Source organism: Panthera onca, chromosome A3 (genome assembly GCF_046562875.1).
Source record: "Panthera onca isolate mPanOnc1 chromosome A3, mPanOnc1 haplotype 2, whole genome shotgun sequence".
In the NCBI taxonomy this organism is placed as follows: Eukaryota; Metazoa; Chordata; class Mammalia; order Carnivora; family Felidae; genus Panthera; species Panthera onca.
Window position 1 is genome coordinate 67,401,683 of NC_138341.1, and position 23,073 is coordinate 67,424,755.

At 37.9% G+C, this 23,073-nt stretch overlaps 1 protein-coding gene across 3 annotated transcripts in view; it reads right to left on the reverse strand.

Annotated features, from left to right (window-relative positions):
* Window positions 1-740: 740 nt before the first annotated feature.
* Window positions 741-23,073, reverse strand: part of ACYP2 (acylphosphatase 2) — a 278,925-nt gene continuing 256,592 nt past the window's right edge. For all 3 annotated transcript variants that reach the window (XM_078444475.2, XM_078444474.2, XM_060606014.3), the window contains one exon: window positions 741-1,334. In XM_078444475.2, coding sequence (XP_078300601.1) covers window positions 1,220-1,334 — 115 coding nt within the window. In that variant the 3' untranslated portion in view covers window positions 741-1,219. The remainder of the gene's footprint in view (window positions 1,335-23,073) is intronic.

Sequence of the window (23,073 nt, forward strand, 5' to 3'; positions counted from 1 at the left end):
CACAGAGTTAACGTTTCAAAGGAATGATGTCAGTCTCGCCTCATTTTCTTTTCTCAATTCTACTCTTGGAGCAGGTAAAAGAAAGAGGCCTGAAGTCTTTGTCCATGCCATTGAGAGTAGCAGTTGAGATTGGTTCTACAGACAGAATGGTAGTTTCTAATGTGGATTCCTAGGGGATGTGAAATTGTCCAAGGCAGACAAGATGCAGGAGGCAAAGTGAGACCAAGCATGCAGGGCTCCAAGGACCTCCATGCCCATTTCAGTCATACTAGTGGGCTTTTTTACTTACTTTAGGTATTAAATTCCGTGTAAAATTTTGTTTTAATGAAGGATTCCATTGGTACAAAAATTAGGAGATCACTGAAGGACATACACATGTATATGCCTACAACATTTGAAGTCCCCTAGTATTTTGAGTTAAAGATCTTTTTTCAATAATTCTATGGCATAGAAATGAACCTTCTCCTTAAAATATCCTGTTGCTTAATTACCATTTACATGTGAAAATCCCTAAATGATAAGTCAAGTTCAAGGGATAGTATGATTTACTTGGACTGTCGGTTCCTTTTCTGGTTAACAGGACAAACCATTGTACATAGTTGTTGACATAAATCTTGCTGTTTGTAGTAGTGAAATTGTGGGTTCTTAACAGTTACCATCACTCACCTGCTCACTACACAGAACAATAAAGGTCATAGATGGCATTAGGTTACTCCAACCAAAATATTGAATGTCTCAACCAGAATTTAAAAAATTCTTTATTGATATTATTTTGTGGTTATACTGATCATCATATACGTTTATATCTAACTACCGGTTCTTATTAAACAAACGACTCAAATTTAATAAATTATTATTCAGGAGGTTTTTAGAATTCAGACAACAATGCTTAATTTTTAAATGGTTAAGCTTTATTTTATACCTAGCCAAATAACGCTTGCTATAATATTCACTAAAGATTCCACGAGACAAGTTTAAATATTCATATTAAATATTTTGTAATGACCTTTACAATACTATGTTTTTGCGTCTTAAAAACATAGTCGAGTAAAACTATTTTAGTGTCAGACCTTTTTAGTAACATATATTCTGTTGTAGCTTTCAGAACAGAAAGTTCTTTTTTTTACCCTACTCTGCTACTATTATTCTAGTACATAGACTTGAGAATATATGGTGTTTGTTGTGTAATATAAGCATTAAAATTTTTATTTCTCTTCTGTTAGTATCGAATACTAAAATTTGAGTAGTCAAGTTGAGAGATGGTTTTTTCATTAGAAAAGTTTGTGCGGTCAATGCGAGAACTAGGACTTCCAACCTTGCTCAGCCAGGACATCCTACAAAAAATAAACAAATGAATAACAATTAGCACTCAGCATCTATGGACTAGCCAAAATGATCCCACCACAGGTTACAATGGGAGTTTACTTTTACTAAGTAACTTTTGCATCTAATGTGAAATATAATTTTTTATATTGTATACATCATGTATCAGAGTACCAGAAAGATTAACACATAATTAAATAGGAACAAAGAAAAGCTTATAGCAAATTAAGCCCAGTAAACTCCTGATGATTTCATATTTTCCTTGTTTTAAAGCATTCAAAGCTATTAAAACCTAGCTCTTATATGTAAAAGGATAATATTTTTACAAAGAAGTAAATAATAAAAACAATTCACCATTGTTTTTTCTCATTACTCAGCACATGATAGGTGTGTGTACATATGTATATGTACATATCTGCCATGTGTTGAAAGAAAAAATGAAAAAAGTGTAAAGAATGTGATTTTCCATAAACATTTTAGATGAGGAGTGCCTGGTTGGCTCAGTCAATACAGTATGCAACTCTTGATCTCAGGGTTGTAAGTGCAAACCCTACTTTGGGTATAGAGATTACATTAAAAACTAAGATCTTTTTAAAAATTTTTAAAAAATTTTTCTTTTAATTATTTTTGAAAGAGAGAGAGAGCATGAGCAAGGAAAGGACAGAGAGAGAGGGAGACACAGAATCTGAAAGCAGGCTCCAGGTTCTGAGCTGTCAAGCACAGAGACGGATGTGGGGATCTAACCCAAAACTGTGAGATCATGATCTGAACCAAAGTCAGATGCTTAAACTGACTGAGCCACCCAGGCACCCCTTAAAAAAATAAAATCTTAAAAAATTAAAATAAAATTAGCTGAACACTTTCTGATCTATTCAAAAACGATTTCTTAATACATATATTATCAAAATGGCCACGTTAAAGAGACAAGTTAAATGCTCTGAAACTATTTTTCAGCTTCTATGGTGCAATGGTTTTTATTTATTAGCAATATATAGGTGTTTAATTTATGCATTTGGGAACTTATCTGCAATGCTTCCTTATATAATTCAGGCTTAGTTTAATATTGTTGACACCCGAGATATTACTGTTAAAGATTTTCCAGAATCTTTCTACCTATTAATAATTAGTTGGGATGACAGATTACATAGGACTACAGGTAAACAACCTGAAGCAGTTTTATATAAGCACTGGCTGTTACCCAGCTGTTGCTGTAGAAACAGTCCACAAGTTTGCCCATATCCCCAAAATTCTTTCAAGTTGTGAGGCTAGTACCACATACAGCTGTGTACTATCATATGTAACACTCTCCTGTAACCTTGAATTAAAAAATATTTTCTATGCTAAAGTGGTCCGATAAGCTGGAAATTACTCTTAATCAGTCTAGAGAAGAATGCCAATGATTCAAATTGCCATTGAATTATTTAACCCTTTCTTTGATTCTTGTGACAGTTTTACTAGGTAAGGTGAATTTTCATGTTTCTCCTTTCTCAGAAGCTAAGCCCAGTAACACACCTTATTTTCTTCAACTCATTTAGTTAAAATCTTCAAAGTTGAAATTGCACATGTTGAAGAACAAAATTTAGTTATTTAGAAAAGGAGCCACTGGCTTCAATTTTACTACTATCTCCTTGAAATCTTTTAGAAAACAAAGGCCAGAAATAATAAAAGCGAAAGTATATTAAGCACTATTTGCTCAGCACTGTGCTAAGTTCTTTATATAGACTCTAACCCTGTAAGTTATAGTCCATCATTACTCCCAAGGTATGGATGAGGAAAGAGAGAAGAGTTAAGTAATTTGCCCAGGGTAGTAGCAGTGGTGGTGATGACAAACGGTCAGATTCTGGCTGTGATTTGCTGACAGATTGGACATGATGTGAGGGAGAGAGGACTGAAGGATGACCCCAGAGTTACTGGTGAGAAACTATTTGGTAATGGTTGTGATTCACTGAAATGGAGAGACCGTGTGAAGAGCAGATTGGGGAAAGATTAGAAGTTCAGTTTTGAGTAGCCAAATTATGGAAAGAGCCCACATGTCCATCAACTGATGAATGGATAAAGATGTGGTATATAAGCACAATAGAATATTACTCAGCCATTAAAAAGAACAAAATCTTGCCATTGGCAATGACATGGATTGAGCTAGAGAGTATAATGCTAAGTGAAATAAGTCAGTCAGGGAAAAACAGATACCGTATGATTTCATTCATGTGGAATTTAAGAAACAAAACAGAATGTAGGAGAAGGGTGGAGGAAGAGAGGGAAGCAAACCATAATACTCAACTATAGAGAACAAACAGGGTTGATGGAGGGAGGTGGGTGGGGGATGGGCTAAATGGATGATGGGTATTAAGGAGGGTACTTGTGTTGATCACCGAGTGTTATATGTAAGTGATAAATCACTAAATTATACCTCTGAAACCAATATTACACTGTATGTTAACTAACTAGGATTTAATAAAAACTTGAAAAATAAAATCATATTTCCTAAAAAAAAAAAGTTCAATTTTGGAAAGTTGACTTTGAGATATCTATTAGACATCTACATGAGATGTTGAGCAGGCAGTTGGATCTTTGAGTCTGGCTGGAGGAGATAAAGTTGGAATTTGTCTGCAGGTAGTACTGAAAGCCATAAGATTGGATGGCATCACTGAGAAAAAGCATATAGAAAAGGAAAGAGGTACAGGGACTGTGTCTTAGGACACCCCAAAGTTAAGAGCTCAGGAAGCAGAGGAAAAACCAGCAAAGAAGAGAAGAAAGCATCTAGGGGGTAGAAGCAAAACTGGAAGGGCATCCTGTCCTAGGAGGCAAATGAAACCCTCCACAAATGGATCAACTGGGTCCCTGCTGCTGGCAGGTCAAGTAAGGTGAGGACTGAGAATTGACCATTGCATTTGGCAACACGCTGGTCACTGATGACCTCGATAAGTATAGTTTTCGTAGAGTTAAAGCTGTATTTCAATGGGCTCAAGAGAGAATGAGTGGAGAACAATTAGAACCAGTGAATCCAGGACAAGTACTAGTGGGCCTATGAGTTGCAATAACTAATCCACCTAGGATGAAAACTCAGTGTATTTAGCTAGTTGAGAGCCTGACTACCTACTTGTAGCTGGTCTTCAACACCATTAAGAAGTTCACCAGCCACAAGTAGGGCCAAGGATAAATCTATGCCACTGCTAGGGGCAGAATGGTCATGCTGTTAGGTGATTCAGCTATGGCTTTGTATCAGATGCAAGAGGGCCACTTTGTGTCATGGCTCCAAGCATGCCACCCCTACTGCTAGGAGCAATCTTGCCTGACCTGCCTACTTACTGAAGAGTGTTCTGGTCACCTATCACTTGGCAAGCCCTGAGACTTCACTCATGTGCTGCTCCTGCAGTCAGCCCTTTATAGGTGTGGCTCAGATCTGGGAGATGGCAGAACTGCGAGATCTCCTAGCTCAAGTGTTTTAATTTCACCTTTTTGTTTCAAGAAGGTTTAAAAACCACATAATCAAACAGTATCAGTTAATTCAGTTCAGTAAATATTTAAGTAGCATTGTAAGCAAGGTGATATCCTTGATAATGGAATGCATTACAGATATCTAAAATGAAGTTTCTTTACTATCCAAAATATATAAATAACTTATAAAACTCAACACCCAAAAAATGAATAGACATTTTTCCTAAGAAGATATACAGATGGCCAGTGGACCCTTGAAAAGACGCTCAATGTCACTCATCATCCAGGAAATTCAAATCAAAACTACAATGCAATACCACCTCACACCTGTCAGAATGGCCAAAATGAGTAACACAAGAAACGACAGGTGCTGGTGAGATGTGGAGAAAGGGGAACCCCTCTTAGACTGTTGGTAGGAATGCAAACCAGTGCAGCCACTCTGGCAAACAGTATGGAGGTTCCTCAGAAAGTTAAAAATAGAACTACCCTAGGATCCAATAGTTGCACTACTAGGTATTTATCCAAAGGACACAAAAATACTAATTTTCAGGATAAATGCTCGCCAATGTTCATACCAGCACTATCCACAATGGCCAAATTATGGAAACAGCCCAAGTGTCCGTTGATTGATGAATGGATAAAGAGGATGTGGTATATGTACAATGGAATATTAGCCACAAAACAAGAACAAAATCATGCCATTTGCAACAATGTGGATGGAGCTAGAGAGTATTATGCTCAAAATAAGTCAGAGAAAGACAAATACCATACGGTTTCACTCATATATAGAATTTAAGAAACAAAACAAGCAAAGGGGGAAAAAAGAGGCAAACCAAGAAACTATAGAGAACAAACTGATGGTTGCTAGATGGGAGGTGGGGGGATGGTTGAAATAGGGGATGGGGATTAAGAATGGCACTTGTTGTGATGAGTAGCAGGCATCGGTTTTAAGTGTTGAATCACCAAACTGTACACCTGAAATTAATATTACACTGTATGTTGACCAATGGAATTTAAATAAAAACTTGGAAAACACAACATCTGTGAAACTGGCTGCCAAGAGAAGCCAAAGGAGACATGATGACTAATGCAGTATCCTGGATGGGATTCTGGACCAAGAAAAGGACATTAGTGGAAAAACTAGTGAAAGATAAATAAAGTATGGAGTTTGGTTAAAAATAAAGGAATAAAATGAAATTTCTTCCCTCAGTAACTCACAATCTAACAGAAGAGTTTGGAGAATAATAAAAATTACTATAAAGTAATTCAGAATGTGATGTGCAATGTGATTTTAATGTAAAGGCAGAGGAAATGGTTGGGGTTAATTTCTGGTCAAGGTACTCAGGGACATCCTTGTGATGCCAATGGCACTGGAGCTAAATTATAAAGAAAATCATATTGAAAATTTCAAATCTTAGGATAGGGAATGCCAGCTTAAGCTTGACAGGAAACTAAGAAGCATAGGGAAAAAAATGCATAATGTTAACCAATTAAAAATGTAAAACTTTAGAGAATGGTCAAAAAAAATGTCTTAAGCAAAGCCATAACAAAGAACAAACCGGAAAACTTACCTGCAATTTTCTTACTCTACAAAGAGCACTTAAAAACCAATACATAAAAGATAGCCATTCCATGGAAAAATGGACAAAGAACGTAAACATAAGAAATATAAATGGCCAATAAATATGTGAAATATTCTCTTACTCATAATTTTAAAATTATAAATCAAACAAGAACAAGATACCATCTGTTACTTATGAAATGGCAAAGATTTGAAAAATTGATTATATCTAGTAGTGATAATTTAGAGGCACTTTTCTAGATTGATGGGAATGCAACTCTGTACAGCTTTTTAAAAGGGCAACTTGGAACTACCTATCAAAATTTTAAATGTCCATGACTTACAGACGTGCTGTCATAGAGAGGGGGCCCTGGGATGCGACTCTGAGATGGAGATTAGTTTGTAGGGATTGCTCTTGGGTTCAAGAACCGTGGGAGGCAAAGAAAGTAGACAGCATTGGCCTGAGGGGGAAGTTGGGTGAGATGTAGTCTCATTGAAGACCTCGGCCAACACACAGGAGCTCTGAATTAGGGAAGACCCTTCAGGGCTGTCCCAAGGTACAGTGAGAGGGCTGGGTCTTTATATCCCACCCCTCCCCCCATTAGCCAGTCATTACAGAAGAGCTGCCCAGAGAAGGGGTGACTGTTTGTGTTATGACTTCCTTTTGCTGGGGCAACTTCTGAAGAGGGCTGACAGTTGAGGGCCACCTTCCACCAGCACTCCTGGCACCTGGAGAATAAGCCCACATATTCTCACAAGTGGGCAGCCAGAATGAATAGAAGATGCAAGATAGAAGTAGTAATTAGTGGGACAAGGGCTCAGGGCAGGTTCGTAAGCAGACTCGTTACATTTAGAAGACAGGACAAATCTTATCTGTACAGAAGACAGTGGGTCAAAACACACACACACACAATTTGATATGAAGAGGCATTTACATAAGATAGCCTGAGGTAAGGTAATTTACTGAGAATTACTGGAGGTGAGGTAGGGTTGAGGAATTTAAGTGAAAATGGTGTTAATAATTGCTATGGGAGGGGCACCTGAGTGGCTCAGTGGGTTAAGGTCTGATTCTGAATTTTGGCTCAGGTCATGATCTCACAGTTTGTGAGTTCGAGTCCCACATCAGGCTCTGTGCTGACAGTCTGGAGACTGGGATTCTCTTTCTCTCCTTCTCTCTCTACCCGTTCCCTGCTTGCTCTCTCAAAATTTAAAAAAAAAAAAAATTAAAAAAATTAATAATTGTTATGAGAGTTAATTGCTGAAGAGCAAGGGGAGCCCTTGAGGATGAATAGATGGCCAGGAATGGAACATGTGCCTGTCTGCACTGCGCTGAGCTCTACTTCCTTAGACATCTGTCCTCTAAGCACAGTGGAAACAATAGGGCCAGGGATCAGTGCTTGGGCCAAAGGCTTCTCCATAGGGACATCCCATCTTAGGGGCAGAGTAACAATTCAATCCGATGTTTCCTGGAGTGAGCAATGGAAGGTAGGACATCCCCCAACCTGGAGTGGACTTCTCCTTAGCCAGCTGCGGAGCTGTGGTCTTAGGTTTACTGGAGTACGGTGAATGAGCCATTTCATGGCGGAGCTTCTGATTTTGGTACCTTTGTACCTCTTCTCTTAAATTGGGCAGATCCTCCACAGAAGGTATGTCCAATATCCACCTAGAGTCTATAAATTTGGCTATGTGTGTTCTGGGAAGAAGGGTAAGACCTCAGTATTTAGTGTGTAATTTTCACTGAATATCTGTTATCAGCACTTGATCTTTTTTCAGCTGTGCCTCTAAGACCCTCTCCAGAGCTTGAAATTCTGGCTTCCACCTGGGTGGGTGGTGCAGCCACTCCCCTGTAAGGGATGGGAGATAAAAGCTTATTAAACAAATTTTAAATCCTTGTATTTTTGACCCCACATTTCTGCCCACTTCTGCCCACTGCCTTGGGGAGTTTCCACTGTGTTAAAAGGGCCATTTCTCTGCTTCTCCCACTGGACACTTACCATTCAGATCAGTGTGACCATTAGCTCATTTGCTTTCTAATTTCCCAAGTTTTGTTGCCTTGTTTTCCAAAGTTTTGAAGCTTTCTCTCTCATTCTTTGTTCTTCTGGGTGTTTAAACCTTTTTTAAAAAATCAATTTTACTCATACTTAAGTGGGGCTTAAATGGGAGAAGTAAATGCATATGTTCAAAATGTAACATCTTTAATTGGAAGTATGGCTTTTTCCTTTATGTTTAAATCTTCAATCCATCTGGAATTATATGATTGCATTATATGAAAAAGAGATCTTAATTTTGAATGGTTAGATATTTTCCCCAGCACAACTGTTATCAGAGACTGAATCTACGTATATGCCTGAATCTTTTTCTAGACATTCTATTTGACTTCACTGATAGCTTTGGTTAATCCCTAAACCATTACCAAACTATTTTATTTTTAATAAAATTTGTTAAATTGGCTTCCATACAAACCCAGTATTCATCCTAACAAGTGCCCTCCCCAATGCTCATCACTCACTTTCCTCTCTCCCCCCACCCCCCATCAACCCTGTTTGTTCTCTGTGTTTAAGAGTCTCTTATGGTCTGCCCCCCTTCCCTCTCTGTAACATTTTTCCCCATTACCTTCCCCCATGGTCTTCTGTTCAGTTTGTCAAGATCCACATATGAATGAAAACATATGATATCTTTCTCTGACTTATTTCATTGAGCATAATACCCTCCAGTTCCATCCATGTTGCTGCAAATGGCATGATTTTATTCTTTCTCATTGCCAAGTAGTATTCCATTGTATATATAAACCACATCTTCTTTATCCATTCATCAGTTGATGGATATTTAGGCTCTTTCCATAACTTGGCTATTGTTGAAAGCGCTGCTATAAACACTGGGGTACATATACCCCTATGTATAACACTCCTGTATCCTTTAGATAAATTCTTAGTTGTGCTATTGCTGGGTCACAGAGTACCTCTATTTTTAATTTTTTGCGGAACCTCCACACTGTTTTCCAGAGGGGTTGCACCAGTTTGCATTCCCACCAACAGTGCAAGAGGGTTCCCATTTCTCCACATCCTCACCAGCATCTAGTTTCCTGATTTGTTCATTTTAGCCACTCTGACAGGCGTGAGGTGTTATTTCAGTGTGGCTTTGATTTGTATTTGCCTGATGATGAGTGACGTTGAGCATTGTTTTTGTGTCTGTTGGCCATCTGGATGTCTTCTTTGGAAAACTGTCTATTCATGTCTTCTGCCCATTTCTTTACTGGATTTTTTTTTTTTCCAGGTGTGGAGTTTGGTGAGTTCCTTATAGATTTTGGATACAAACCATTTATCCAATATGTGATTTGCAAATATCTTTTCCCATTCTGTCAGTTGCCTTTTAGTTTTATTGATTGTCTTCTTGATCAACAAGACCTATTGATGAGGTCACAATAGTTTATTTTTGCTTTTCATTCTCTTGTCTTTGGAGATGTGTCGAGTAAGAAATTGCTGCAGCTGAGGTCAAAAAGGTTGTTGCTTGTTTTCTGCTCTAGGGTTTTGATGGTTTCCTGTCTCACATTCAGGTCTTTCATCCATTTTGAGTATATTTTTTTGTATGGTGTAAGAAAGTGGTCTAGTTTCATTCTTCTGCATGTTGCTGTCCAATTCTCCCAGCACCATTTTTTAAAGAGACCATCTTTTTTCCATTGGATACTCTTTCCTGTTTTGTCAAAGATTAGCTGGCCATATGTTTATGGGTCCAATTCTGGAGTCTCCATTCTATACCATTGGTCTATGTATCTGTTTTTGTGCTAATACCATACTGTCTTGATGATTACAGCTTTGCAGTAGAAGCTAAAGTCTGGGATTGTGATGCCTCCCACTTTGGTTTTCTACTTCAGTATTACTTTGACTATTTGGCGTCTTGTGTGGTTCCACACAAATTTTAGGATTGTTCGTTCTAGCTTTGAGAATGCCGGTGCAATTTAGATTGGGATTGCATTGAATGCGTAGATTGCTTTGGGTAGTATTGACATTTTAACAATATTTATTCTTCCCATCCATGAGCATGGAATGTTTTTCTGTTTCTTTGTGTCTTCTTCAGTTTCCTTCATAAGCTTTCTATACTTTTCAGCATACAGATCTTTTACATCTTTGGTTAGGTTTATTCCTAGATATTTTATGGTTCTTGGTGCAATTGTAAATGGAATCAGTTTCTTTCTCTGTTGCTTCATTATTGGTGTATAAAAATGCAACCGACTTCTGTACATTGATTTTTGTTCCCTGTGACTTTGCTGACTTCATGTATGAGTTCTAGCAGACTTTGGGTGGAGTCTGTCGGGTTTTCTGTATACAGTATCATGTCATCTGTGAAAAGTGAAAGTTTGACTTCTTCTTTGCCAGTTTTGATGCCTTTTATTTCCTTTTGTTGTCTGATTGCTGATGCTAGCACTTCCAACACTATGTTAAACAACAGCGGTGAGAGTGGACATCCCTGTTGTGTTCCTGATCTCAGGGGGAAAGCTCTCAGTTTTTCCCCATTGAGGATGATATTAGCTGTGGGCTTTTCATAAATGGATTTCATGATGTTTAAGTATTTCCTTCTATTCTTTCTTTAGGGTTTTTATTAAAAAAAGGATGCTGGATTTTGTCAAATGCTTTTTCTGCATATATTAACAGGATCATATGGTTCTTTTCTTTTATTAATGTGATGTATCACATTAATTGATTTGCGAATATTTCCTGCAGCCCAGGAATGAATCCCACTTGATCATGGTGAATAATTCTTTTTATATGCTGTTGAGTTTGATTTGCTAGTATCTTGTTGAGAATTTTTGCATCCATGTTCATCAGGGATATTGGCCTGTAGTTCTCCTTTTATGTTGGGTCTCTGTCTGGTTTGAGAATCAAAGTAATGCTGGCTTTGTAGGATGAGTCCAGAAGTTTTCCCTCCTTTTCTATTTTTTGGAACAGCTTGAGAAGGATAGGTATTAATGCTGCTTTAAATGTCTGGTAGAATTCCCCAGAGAAGCCATCTGGCCCTGGACTCTTATTTGTTGGGAGATTTTTGATCACTGATTCAATTTCTACACTAGTTATGGGTCTGTTCAAATTTTTTATTTCTTCCCGTTTGAGTTTTGGTAGTGTATAGGTGTTTAGGAATTTGTCCATTTCTTCCAGGTTGTCCATTTGTCCAGGTTTGTTGGCATATAATTTTTCATAGTATTCCCTGATAATTGCTTGTATTTCTGAGGGATTGGTTGTAATAATTCCATTTTCATTCATGATTTTATTTGGGTCATCTCCCTTTTGTTTTTGAGAAGTCTGGCTAGAGGTTTATCAATTTTGTTTATTTTTTTGAAAAACCAACTCAGTTTGATTTGTTCTGTTTTGGTTTTGTTTTGTTTTTTTGTTTTTTTTTTTTTTTTTGATTCTTAATTGTTTATTTCTCCTCTGATCTTTATTATTTCTCTTCTGCTGGATTTGGGGTTCCTTTGCTGTTCTGCTTCTAGTTCCTTTAGGTGTGCTGTTAGATTTTGTATTTGGGATTTTTCTTGTTTTTTGAGATAGGCCTAGAATACCAAACTATTTTAATTCTTATAGCTTTAGAATATATTTTAATGCCCAGCAGTCTCTGTTACCCCCCAACCTCATTATTCCAATTGTCATTGTTTATCATGAAGTCTATTAGATTTTAGCATAATTTTGTCCAGTCCAAATCCCCTTATAAATCTTAAAATACCCTTGTAAATTTTAAAATAATTCGGAAAGAATGGACATTCTAACATTTAATCTTATCAAGAGTAACAGATTTTCCCTATTTCTGTTCTTTACATTTCTCCTCAAAATTTGTAGTTTACTTAATTCAGGTTCTTAATTAAATACCGATAAGTTAATACTTAGATATATTTTGTTTTTCTTGCTATTTTGAACAAGATGCTTTTTAATCATCATGTTTTTAAACTGGTACATAGGGAAACTAGTGATCTCTTCATTGGAATCAGATGCCTTACTGAAGTTCCTTAGAATAGTTTTCTTTGGGGTTCCGAGATAAACCACCCTATGTACTTCTCCAGAATTCATTGTTAGTCAGTTTTTATCACATTAATTGGATAATTTCAAATTGCTCCTTATTGTAGGCTATCTAGTCACATTTTTGTTGGTACTAAGCCTTTGAAAGAATTGCTTTAGTACATAAAGAAAGAATCATGAACAGTGTTCACTGAGTCAAGGGGCCAGTATGATCAGAGTACATTGCTCTGGCTAAAGCATATTTTACCTATTAGGTCAGTAGACTCAATAAATACTGAATGGATGGATGGTTGGATGGATGAGTGAATTATATTTGCTTGAGAGACACTGAAGTATAATATTTATGCTATGAATCTGAATCTGCTCTATGTGTGTATATCTTTCAGGTATTTTTATTTAAGTAACATGATACACTGGTAGGCTTTTAAAGCCTTTTTTTTTTTAAATAAGAAGGTTCAACTAATACAAATGGAAGAATAAGAATGGAAAGTGGAAAATTCTGTTAACAGAAGTCATGTTACTTGATAAACATGTCCTCCCTTCACTCTAATATATTTTAAATGCTGTGTGTAGAGATTTTGAAAATTAAAATATTTCTGTGAAGTCAATTCTTTTACCAAAATCATGTTGCCTTTAACAATTACAAAGTAATACGAGGACATTTCATTATAGATGCATTTCTTACATGTTTCATGAGGATTATACATGGTTATAAAAATAATTTTTATGGAGTGGCAAAAGACAATGATCTTGCATGTGTTTTAAGTATTCTTCAGGTCATCTTTGCATGGAAAAAAAGAATAAAAAACAGTGCTGATAAATGTTAGATGACCAGGGGAAAATTCCATCCGTTTACTAAATTAACTATGTTGTATTTTTCTGTTCCTACTCAGGCAGTCACCAACTATTGGTCCCCTCAAGGGTTTCCACAGCATTCTGATTCTTTGGTGCAGATGGCACACATTTGGCTATCCAGTATAGTAAAAGCCACACATTTATGGCCTCAGCAGCCAGCAAAGAGGCCAGCTGTGACTTTCTAAAACACACTTAGTTATTTCCCCTCCCAGAGACCCTTCTCTGACTGCCTCTATCTAAAAAGGACCCGCCCAACTATTGTGTGCATCATGGGAAGTATCACATTCTGTAATTTCTATGTTTATGTAATTCTTGATGTGTTCGTTACATGCCTCCTCCATATTAGAATGCAAATTCTATGAAGGCAGAGGAGGAATCTGACTATTGCATCCCAAACATCTAGCATGATGCCTGATGACAGGGGGCACTCAGTAAATACAACACATCCTGAATGAACCCATCTTTGTCATTTGCCTGCCTTCTTCGGGTCTACAGCTTCCATGCATGAGAAAAGGGGCACATTTCTAAGGTTTTCCACAGTTCACACACAGAAGGGAGCCCTGGGCATGAACTTTTTAACTTTTTAATTTTATCTCCCATGAAATAACCCTCCCCCCATTTTTTACACACTTTGAAAGGTAAACAAATAGTTGCTCTTATTACAGAAAAGTGATAAAATTCATGTCAGTAACAAGTAAGGACTATGTTCATCCTCACAGAGGAAACTGGAGGCCTATGGGTCTGACCTAATAACCTGAATGCAAGCACGTGAACCAAGTTTATTTGTGGAATCAGTTCACTTATTTTTGCCAGCCCCCAAATTTTACTGCAGTTCTTGTGATTTTAAGCTTATTCATTGTATACATTAGCATAGTAACTGACTTCACCCAGCATTTAGGGTGATTATTACAACACCCCTGGAGGTCCAAGTCCATCTTGCAGACCAAGTCACATGACATGCCACCATTTCAATCAAGTTCAGGGCACAGTTGGTTGTATATGCTCAGATGAGTTTTAATTATCAAAAATCCTTAGACATTGTTCTTGGAATCTCAAAGCTGTATAAACACCTATTGTAGTTGTATTTATTCAGGGTTTTAAAGCTTTTTAAAAAGAAGAGTCCTTTCTTCCAACATAATCTTGCATGAAAGCTTAATGCTTATAGAAGTGAGGTGCTTCTCTGAAGCAAGGGAATGGTTGGGGGTGAGGTTCAGAACCTCCTCCTCAGGCCTCTGTTTCCTGGCTATACCTTGAGTACCTCTGGGGAATCCCAAGGGCTCCAAAGAGCTCAATTTAAAAATTGCCCTATTAACCTATCACTGAGCAAGGATATATGGGATGGAATGTATGGAGAATCCATAATAAGTAGAAGTGGAAACCAACATAGGACTGTCTCTTCTATTACTCAAGTCATTGAGTGTTTCCTACAAAATGTACTAAGTTCCTGAAGTGATAGGAAAAATTCCATTTAATATCCTTATTGAAACAAAGAGGTAGAATTAAAGCACTAGAAAGCCAACACTATTAATAATTCATAGCAGTTCTATTTCCTGGGACTGAAGTGGGGCGGCATAATCCTTTCGGACATCTCTGCAGCACCAGTGTAAAACATAGACCAAAGCAAGAAAGCAGACAGTAAGAAGAGACAGTTAATGAATTAAGAGCTAATATGATGCATAGTGGAAAATATTGAGTTGCCTGCCCATTTGAAGCTTTTAAAGTATCATCAATAATGGAAGGATGGCACATATTTTTGCTATTCTCCTTTCTTAAGCATGTTTCTTACTCAGTTACATGTGGACAAATACTACCATAGACTTCACTAGTTTAAAAAATTTTTAACATTTATTTATGAGACAGAGACAGAGCACAAGTGGGGAAGGGGCAGAGAGGAGAGAGGGAGGTACAGAATCTGAAGCAGGCTCCAAGCTCTGGGCTGTCAGCACAGAGTCTGACACAGGGCTTGAACCCATGAACCCTAAGATCATGACATGAGCCAAAGTCGGAGAATTAACCGACTAAGGCAGCCAGGTGCCCCATCAATAGGAGCTTTTTAATGGTATTAAAAAAAATTTTTTTTAACGTTTATTGATTATTTTTGTGAGAGAGAGAGACAGAGTGCGAGCAGGGGAGGGGCAGAGACAGAGAGAAGATGACACAGAATTTGAAGCAGGCTCCAGGCTCTGAGCTGTCAGCACAGAGTCTGACACAGGGCTCCAACTCTCAGATGGTGAGATCATGACCAGAGCCAAAGTCGGATGCTTAACCAACTGAGCTACCCAGGCGCCCCTTTAATGGTATTTTAATAGACCGTTGACCCTCGAACAATATGAATTTGAACTGCGTAGGTCCACTTACATGTGGATTTTGTACAGCACAGTACAATAAATGTGTTTTCTCTTATTTTAATAACATTTCTAGCTTATTTTAAGAATATAGTATATAATACATCTAACATACAAAACGTGTTCACCAACTGTTGATGTTATTGGCAAAGCTTCTGGTCAATAGTAAGAATTAGCGGTTACATTTTTGGGGAGTCCAATGCTATATGTGGATTTCCAAGCACATAGAGGGTTGGTACCCCTACCACTGCATTGTTGAAGTGTCAACTGTAATGTCTAAAACTTCTGCCATATTGTAGCTCATGATCAGTGAAGAGTTCAGTGATTATCAAGGGAATCCTAGCACTTTCATAATTAACCTGAAGCCAAATTACTCTTCTTTAAAATGGAGATAACCCTCACCTTACTGAGTCACTGAATGGATTAAAAAGAATGTATATAAATTGCCCAGTACAACATCTGACACACAGTAAGCTCTTAATAGCAGCTCTTACAGTGTAATTGTTCTCTGTCTTTGCCAAAGATGGTGGACTGGCTCTTAAGCAAGCTCTGTGACCGGCAAAGTCACACTCTTCCTGTGGAATTCACTCATAAAACCTGGAGTTACTGCTCAGCATGTCATTCAATCTCCTCAATTGGGAGAGTCTGGGAGAGCTACCCAGGCTATGCCCAGGATTCTGAAAAACAGCCAACTGGATCAAAGGGCCTGGGAGCAGAGGAGGCAGAAGAAGCAAAGGCAGTCACTTCTCTGTCATACCACAGTTTCGGGTCAGCAAAGTGACAGATACTCTCTCCTGTTTAGTGGAAAGAAAAGACAGAGTGGCACAGTGGTAATGGAGGTGGACTTTGGATCAGTTCTGCTTGAGTGCAAATCCAGCTGCCACTTCCCCGCTGGTCACAGTGGACAAGTACCTTCAATTCTAAATGTCTCATTTGTAAAATGGAGAGTATGTCACCTGACCCAGAGGTGTTATGAAGATGAAAGGAGATAATCTGTAAATTGTTTCAGACAGTATGTAGAAAGTAGTAAACATTCAAAATTTAGCTGTTTTCTTAGGGTACCATAGTAGGTAATGAAAACCATCTTAGCTATTTTAGAATGCATTTAATATAGGGCATTGGGTCCTTGCAAAATCACTATGAGTCATAGACTGGAAGAACATATTTAGATGGGGCCTGTTGGAGCAACTCTGTAGAATTGGCTGCTCAAATATGAAATGTTAAAACTGTGATTCTCCTGAAAATATAGACGTAAGTGTCAAAGATTTCTATTTGACACACGAAGTAATGACAGAACCTGGTTCAAAGGAGAACATATGTAGACATATGTGTGTATATACATTCATGCAATCAGGGATGCTGAACTCAACTGGCTAATAGATATGAAACTGGTTTAAATGCTACAGGGCAGGACTGTCCAACACTGCTGTATTATGAGCATCGTGTACAATTCAAAATCTTGAATCTTGTACCATATTAAAGTAAAAATAGGTGAAATTAATTTATCATTTAGCCCAATATGTCTAAAATATTTCAGTATATAATCCATATAAACAATAAATGAACAAAATGATAGAGTTTACATACCTTTTATATTGAGGCTTTGAATTCTGGTATTTTACACTTACGACATATCTCAATTCAAAGTGGCTACATTACAAGTGCTCAATAATTGCATATGGCTAGTGACTCCCATATTATTAGAGTTTTAGGGCAATAAAAAGAATGTTTGGGATTATCTTTTCTTTAGGGCAAAAGTCAATTATATATCTACCAGAAAAAAAGGTAACTTGCTTTGCTATGAACAAGGAGTATTATTAGCATTTCTTTGGTTTGCAACAAGTAAATTTCTACCTTAGAGTTGTCAGATAGTGTAGTTAGTAGAAAATCAAAGGGGCATATCTGTAACATCAGAAAATTGCTGAAAGTTCCCAAAACAATACCCAGAACTTTCATGAAAGTTCCCTAATCTCCATTGCTAAGCCTTGGACAATTTTTTGTGTGTGATAGGCCCATGAAGGGAGCTGCTGGGAATCAGGAGACTGTCACTGAAATCATTGCACTAATGGACATGCTACCCTAGCCACAGTCCAGGCATCAGGAAGTCTCACCAGGATTACTGGCTCCAGCATCACGTAATAGCAGCTAGATCCTCACACTAGCTAAGTGGATGATTCAGGCATTTCTGCTGCTTCTCTTTCCACCTATATCAATTTCAAATTCAGATTTCACATGAGGACTTCTGATGGATGAAACCTACATCACACTGGAGTCTCTAGCTGTGAAGGAGTGAGGGAAACACGGTTCCTGGCTCTCCAGGGTCTGCAGTAAAGGAAAAGCACCAGAAGGACTATGGAACCAAGAGTGAGCAAGGCAATATACCGTGTTTACCGCTGCTGTCATTCAGTTGACAAGAACTTGATGAACTTCTCCATTATGGGATACAGAGGATAAGTACTTTTTTTTTTCTGGTCTGCATGACAGCAACATTTTTGTGGGCTCTCTCATATCTAGGGTTCCTCTAAGCACTACAACAGAACTAAGGAACACTAACACTGAAGAGTCAGGTGAAAAAGGAGAAGCAGATAGAGGACAGGTAGAAGGAATGAACAAAGAACAGGGAGGTGTCCAAAAAGTATGGTGTTAAAGAAAACAAAGGGCACAGAGTATTTTAAGAAGGAGGGAGAAGTCAACTTCCAAATGCTGCTAAGACTCTAAGAAAAACATGAGCTGAAATGTACTTTGGGGACCTTAGCAAGATCAGCTTTGGTGATGTGCTGGGGGTGGAAGCCACATTAAAGTGGTTTCAGGAGTGAGGGGGAAGTGAAGAAATGCCGACAGCAAGAATAGATCAATCTTTTGAGCTGTCTGACTCTGAAGACAGGAGAGACACAGAGGAGCTTTATACATCTTTAAGGCTCTGTTTTTGGCAAGCAAGCAGGCCTCGATTCTGAATTCGATGCCTTCCAATATTTATGAGTGCTTTGTCTCAGAAGAACAATATTTGAGGAGGATTGTTTTACTAACACACAGTCTAGGGCGTTTTCTATTCCAGATATGTTAAAATCTACTCCTACATGAAGCCAAATGAAAAGTGAGTTGGCCAGACTCCCCTGTGTTTTCACCTCTCCCCCTGACCTCTCTACTTCCCCCCAAAATGCTCACGAGGCAAATTGAATTTTGGGGGGTGATGTCATTAGTTGATGGAGGGTTACTAGATAGAACCAAGCTGTGATCCACCCAGAGCAGAGGTAGTTATTTTATTCTTTTTTAAAAAGCCTTGTTCCTGGCTCTCTTTTATGTCCCCACCCTTGTTTTTTGCCCTTTTTCACTCTTTTGTTATAGTTTTACATATTCTGACAAGTCACTTTAAATTACGTTGGGAACAAAGTGAGGTATCAACACATAACACTGAGGGTTTCTTTTTTCTTCTTGCTGATACTGTTTCTTTAATTTTATAAAGGAGATTACTGCAAAGGAGGGTAGAGATTTATTTATGGAGTTTTGCTTTACAGCCAACTTTACTAGATACTTTTTTCATTAAAGCAAGGCATGCAATGTTCTGAGGTCATAAAGAGTGAGTGAGGAGATGGATTAAATGTGTGATGGACCTTAAGAAGGGCACTTATTGGGATGAGCAGTGGGTGTTACATCTAAGTATGAATCACTGGGTTATTCTCCTGGAGTTAACACACTACACTGTATGTTAACTAACTTGAACCTAGATAGATAGACCATTAGGCTGTCTTTTAAGGGTATCACCTGTGACACCATATTGCATTACATGTTCTTAACCCTAGAGATGTGGGCTTTCAGAATGCCTTTAAAGATGTGCCCAGAAGTCAAAATATTGAAACTTTTCTTTATTGGGATGTTTCATAATCAGGGAAATGGTGTATGGTCCGAACCTCTTAGGGTTAAAAAAATTCTTTTCAGATTTTCATTTTCCCCTAAGGAAGGTGTTTTATCTTTAAATCCAAGTAGGTGACTCAGTTCATAGGGGGAGGCTCATGATAGGATAAAAATGCCATTGAAATGTCAGTTCATAAGTGGTCACCTGCAAGTGGGACTTGGATATTATACCCTGAATATTTTTTCAGCACTAATGTGTTCAATGCACATAAGTTTTAGTCTGTTTTAAGTGATTCAGAAAAAAGCCATTCCCTTTCAAAATGTTTTCCTTTTTGTATTCATAAAAATAGATGCCAATTTCCTTTTACAAAAATAAAGAACAAAATAGAAGGTGAAGAGAAAAATACATATCCTAATATTAATGTTTTTTTACAGATAGTAAAAAATAGTCATTGCTTAATCCCAATGAATGCTTTAGCCTAAATTTTAAAAACTAAAATTGCATGTATTATTGTCACCCCCAAAACAAAAAATTCAAATAGTGTGTGCTTGTTAACTGACTTTAAATTTGTTGTATTTTTCACAAAGAAATTTCATAAATAGCTTTATGAATCTTATAAAAATGAAAGGATATCATCAATTTATTCAAGTTGCCTAGCTAGTGGGAAGTGACAAGGTGAAATAAGAATGGGATTACAGGCTGAGAGGAGGAAGGGAGAAACACTTAATGGAAGAGACTGAAAGACAGGTAATGATCCTGCCCTAAAGTAAAATTCTCCATAATTTTAATATTGCATTCTAAGATGTGTTCAGTTTCTGACACCATTAATAAAATGATCAAAGACTGTCTAGTCACCAGAATCAAAATGCAATTTAATTATATTCTCTCTGTTTTGAATTGATAGCTTCTTAGAAAGAAGATGGCTGTCACATTTACTTTTCCAAATGACTTTTATATGAAGCTGCTCAAACTAGGCATATAAACCCAACTCACCAGAGAGATGAGCTTGCATTTAAAGAGAATTAAAAGCCTAAGGTTTCAGGACTTAAAATCATGAAGCTGAAGTCAGAAGATAGGTCCTACCGTGGAAGAAAGTGGTCTCCCTGACATTGGGTCTAGAAAGTGCTCTGTGAGCCTGGCAATCATCCAGATGAGGACTAATGTTTGGGAGCCTCTTATAATTGGACACTCTTTCCTGCTACAGCTAAACTTGGATCAAAGAAAGAAAGAAATTAGCTAGCAGCTTCCTGTAGAATCCGATGAGGCATCATTACCTTGGTGGAGATGCCAACAGTCTTCAGTGGTCTAGGAAATTGATCCTAAAAGCTTTCTCTGAAATGATCAAGTTTAGGAGCACAAATAAATGCTAGCCAAATTCATAGATCAATTTATAAAACAGAATGCCGCATAGTCATTTATATTGGGCACTGTATTTGTCAAATGTATCATCCACTTGTGCAAGAATTTTCCTACTTGAGCTTGCTGAAATGGAATTACATTAGATTGCTTTCTCCAGTCTAGGCATATTTTGGCCTAGAGAATCTGCACTGAGAGTACTTTCTTCCCTAGGTAACAGTGAAGAAGTGGTGATAATGGATAGCCTTTTTAAGAACTCTTCATCACCCCTGGTTTTCACTTAACGCATCATTGCCTCAGACAGGTTAATAAGGCTGCGGATTTCTTTACGGTTACTTTGTTCCTGTCCTGAGCATATTCTCTGGCCACCTGGATTATGCTGAAACAGTCTAGTCTGTTCTTGTTTCTAGGGCAAAGAGAAGGAAAAACCTATCACTTTTTTTTTTAAACTTATCACTTATTGTACCATATTTATAAACTACATCTTAAGGCAGTTTTCTTTGAAAGAGATAATTTTGTTTGTTTCAATTTTGGAAGGCAACATCTCTGCTATTCTCCTTAGATTCGGAAAAGGTAGGAGAAGTGAAACCCTTTCTGAACAGTGGCCACAGACATGGTAGGTGACTACAAGCATGCCTCTTTACCACAGAGAGAATTCTTCAGAAAAGGGAATGCACTGAAGTGTCAGAATGTTCTCCATGGCAATCAAGCAATAATACTCTCGTGGCAACATATAGCATAGGTGTGCTGGGTCAGAAAATGTTTCTGTGACCAGGGGTACTACTCAAACTACCCTCAAACTTAGAGACTTGAAGCAATATTTATCCTGCTATAAGTCTACAATTTGGGCAGAGAGAGCTCATCTCTGCCACACTCCATCAAGAACACTGAAATAACGGGAAGGCTTAGTCACTCACACGTATGGCAGGCTATCCTTGGAAAACTCCATGAGCTAACATCTAGAACAGCCAGGGCTCCTTAGGCATCTCTCTCCAGCACGGTGGCTTCAAAGTAGCCAGACTTCTCACACTTGTATCAGCTCAGGAATCCAAAAGCAATGTGTCAGAGAGCAGCGTGTGGAAGCTGCATTGTCTATTCTAACCTAGTCTTGGTATAGGTTCAAGTGTCCCCTGAGCAGCATTCTATCTGACAGAACCCAGTCCCCAAGGATAGCCCATATTTAGGGGGAGAGGAATTAGGACCCGACTTAAGTGAGAGGAATGGCAAAGAAATTGTGAGCTTGCTTTAAAATTATCACAATAGGGGCTCCTGGGTGGCTCAGTTGGTTGAGTATCCAACTTCGGCTCAGGTCATGATCTCACAGGCAGGGAGTTCCGGCCCCACATTAGGTTCTGTGCTGACAGCTCAGAGCCTGGAGCCTGCTTTGGATGCTGTCTCCCTCTCTCTCTGCCCCTCCCCAGCTCACGCTCTGTTTGGCCTCTCAAAAATGAATAAACGTTTAAAAAATTAAAGTATCACAATAACTTTATATAGCTGAAGAATTACAGAATACACCGTTAATTTATTTATTCATTCATTCAGCAAATATTGTGTTTGTACCATAAACTAACTTAACATAGACTTTTTAAAAGATTATAAATATTCTAGCCTGAGACAACTCAAATTTGGACATGATTTTATGCATCAAGAAGGATGTATTTTATTTTAGGCCTGTCATATGAAAGTACTCAAACCAGTACAAAATGTCAGATGATGACAATTCATCCATTTGGAAAGGAGTATAATCTTAGCAGCAAAAATGGGTTTTTATTAGAACTCATTAAAAACCCAAGAAACAGAGGCACCTGGGTGGCTGAGTCGGTTAAGCATCCAACTCTTGATCATGAGCTCATCATTTGTGGGATTGAGCCCCTCCTCGGCTCCACACTGTTAGCATGGAGCCTGCTTAGGATTCTCTCTCTCTCCCTCTCTCTGCCCCTTCCCTGCTCATGTGTTCTCTCTCTCTCTCAAAAATAAACTTTAAAAAATAAAACCAGAGAAAATAGAAGTATGAATCTTCATTAGATACAAATACATTCTAAAAAAATTATTTGTTGAATCAATTTGTGTAAAAGCAAATCATCTTTTCTAACTTTATACTTTTAGTGATTAATGCGTAAGAAAAGTTTTCCTTGACTTCCTAAACATTCCAAATTGCCTAGTATGTGAAAGGAGGATTGCTCTCTGATAGACAAGAGATAAAATACAGAATACATAGGTGAATATATTGGATACGATAGGTTCAGCTGAGAGGCACAGTGGAAGTGGCTTGAACAAGGAAGGTCTTCACTTGTCCATCATGGAAGGAAGCCTGGAGACAGGTAGCTCAGGACTGGTGTG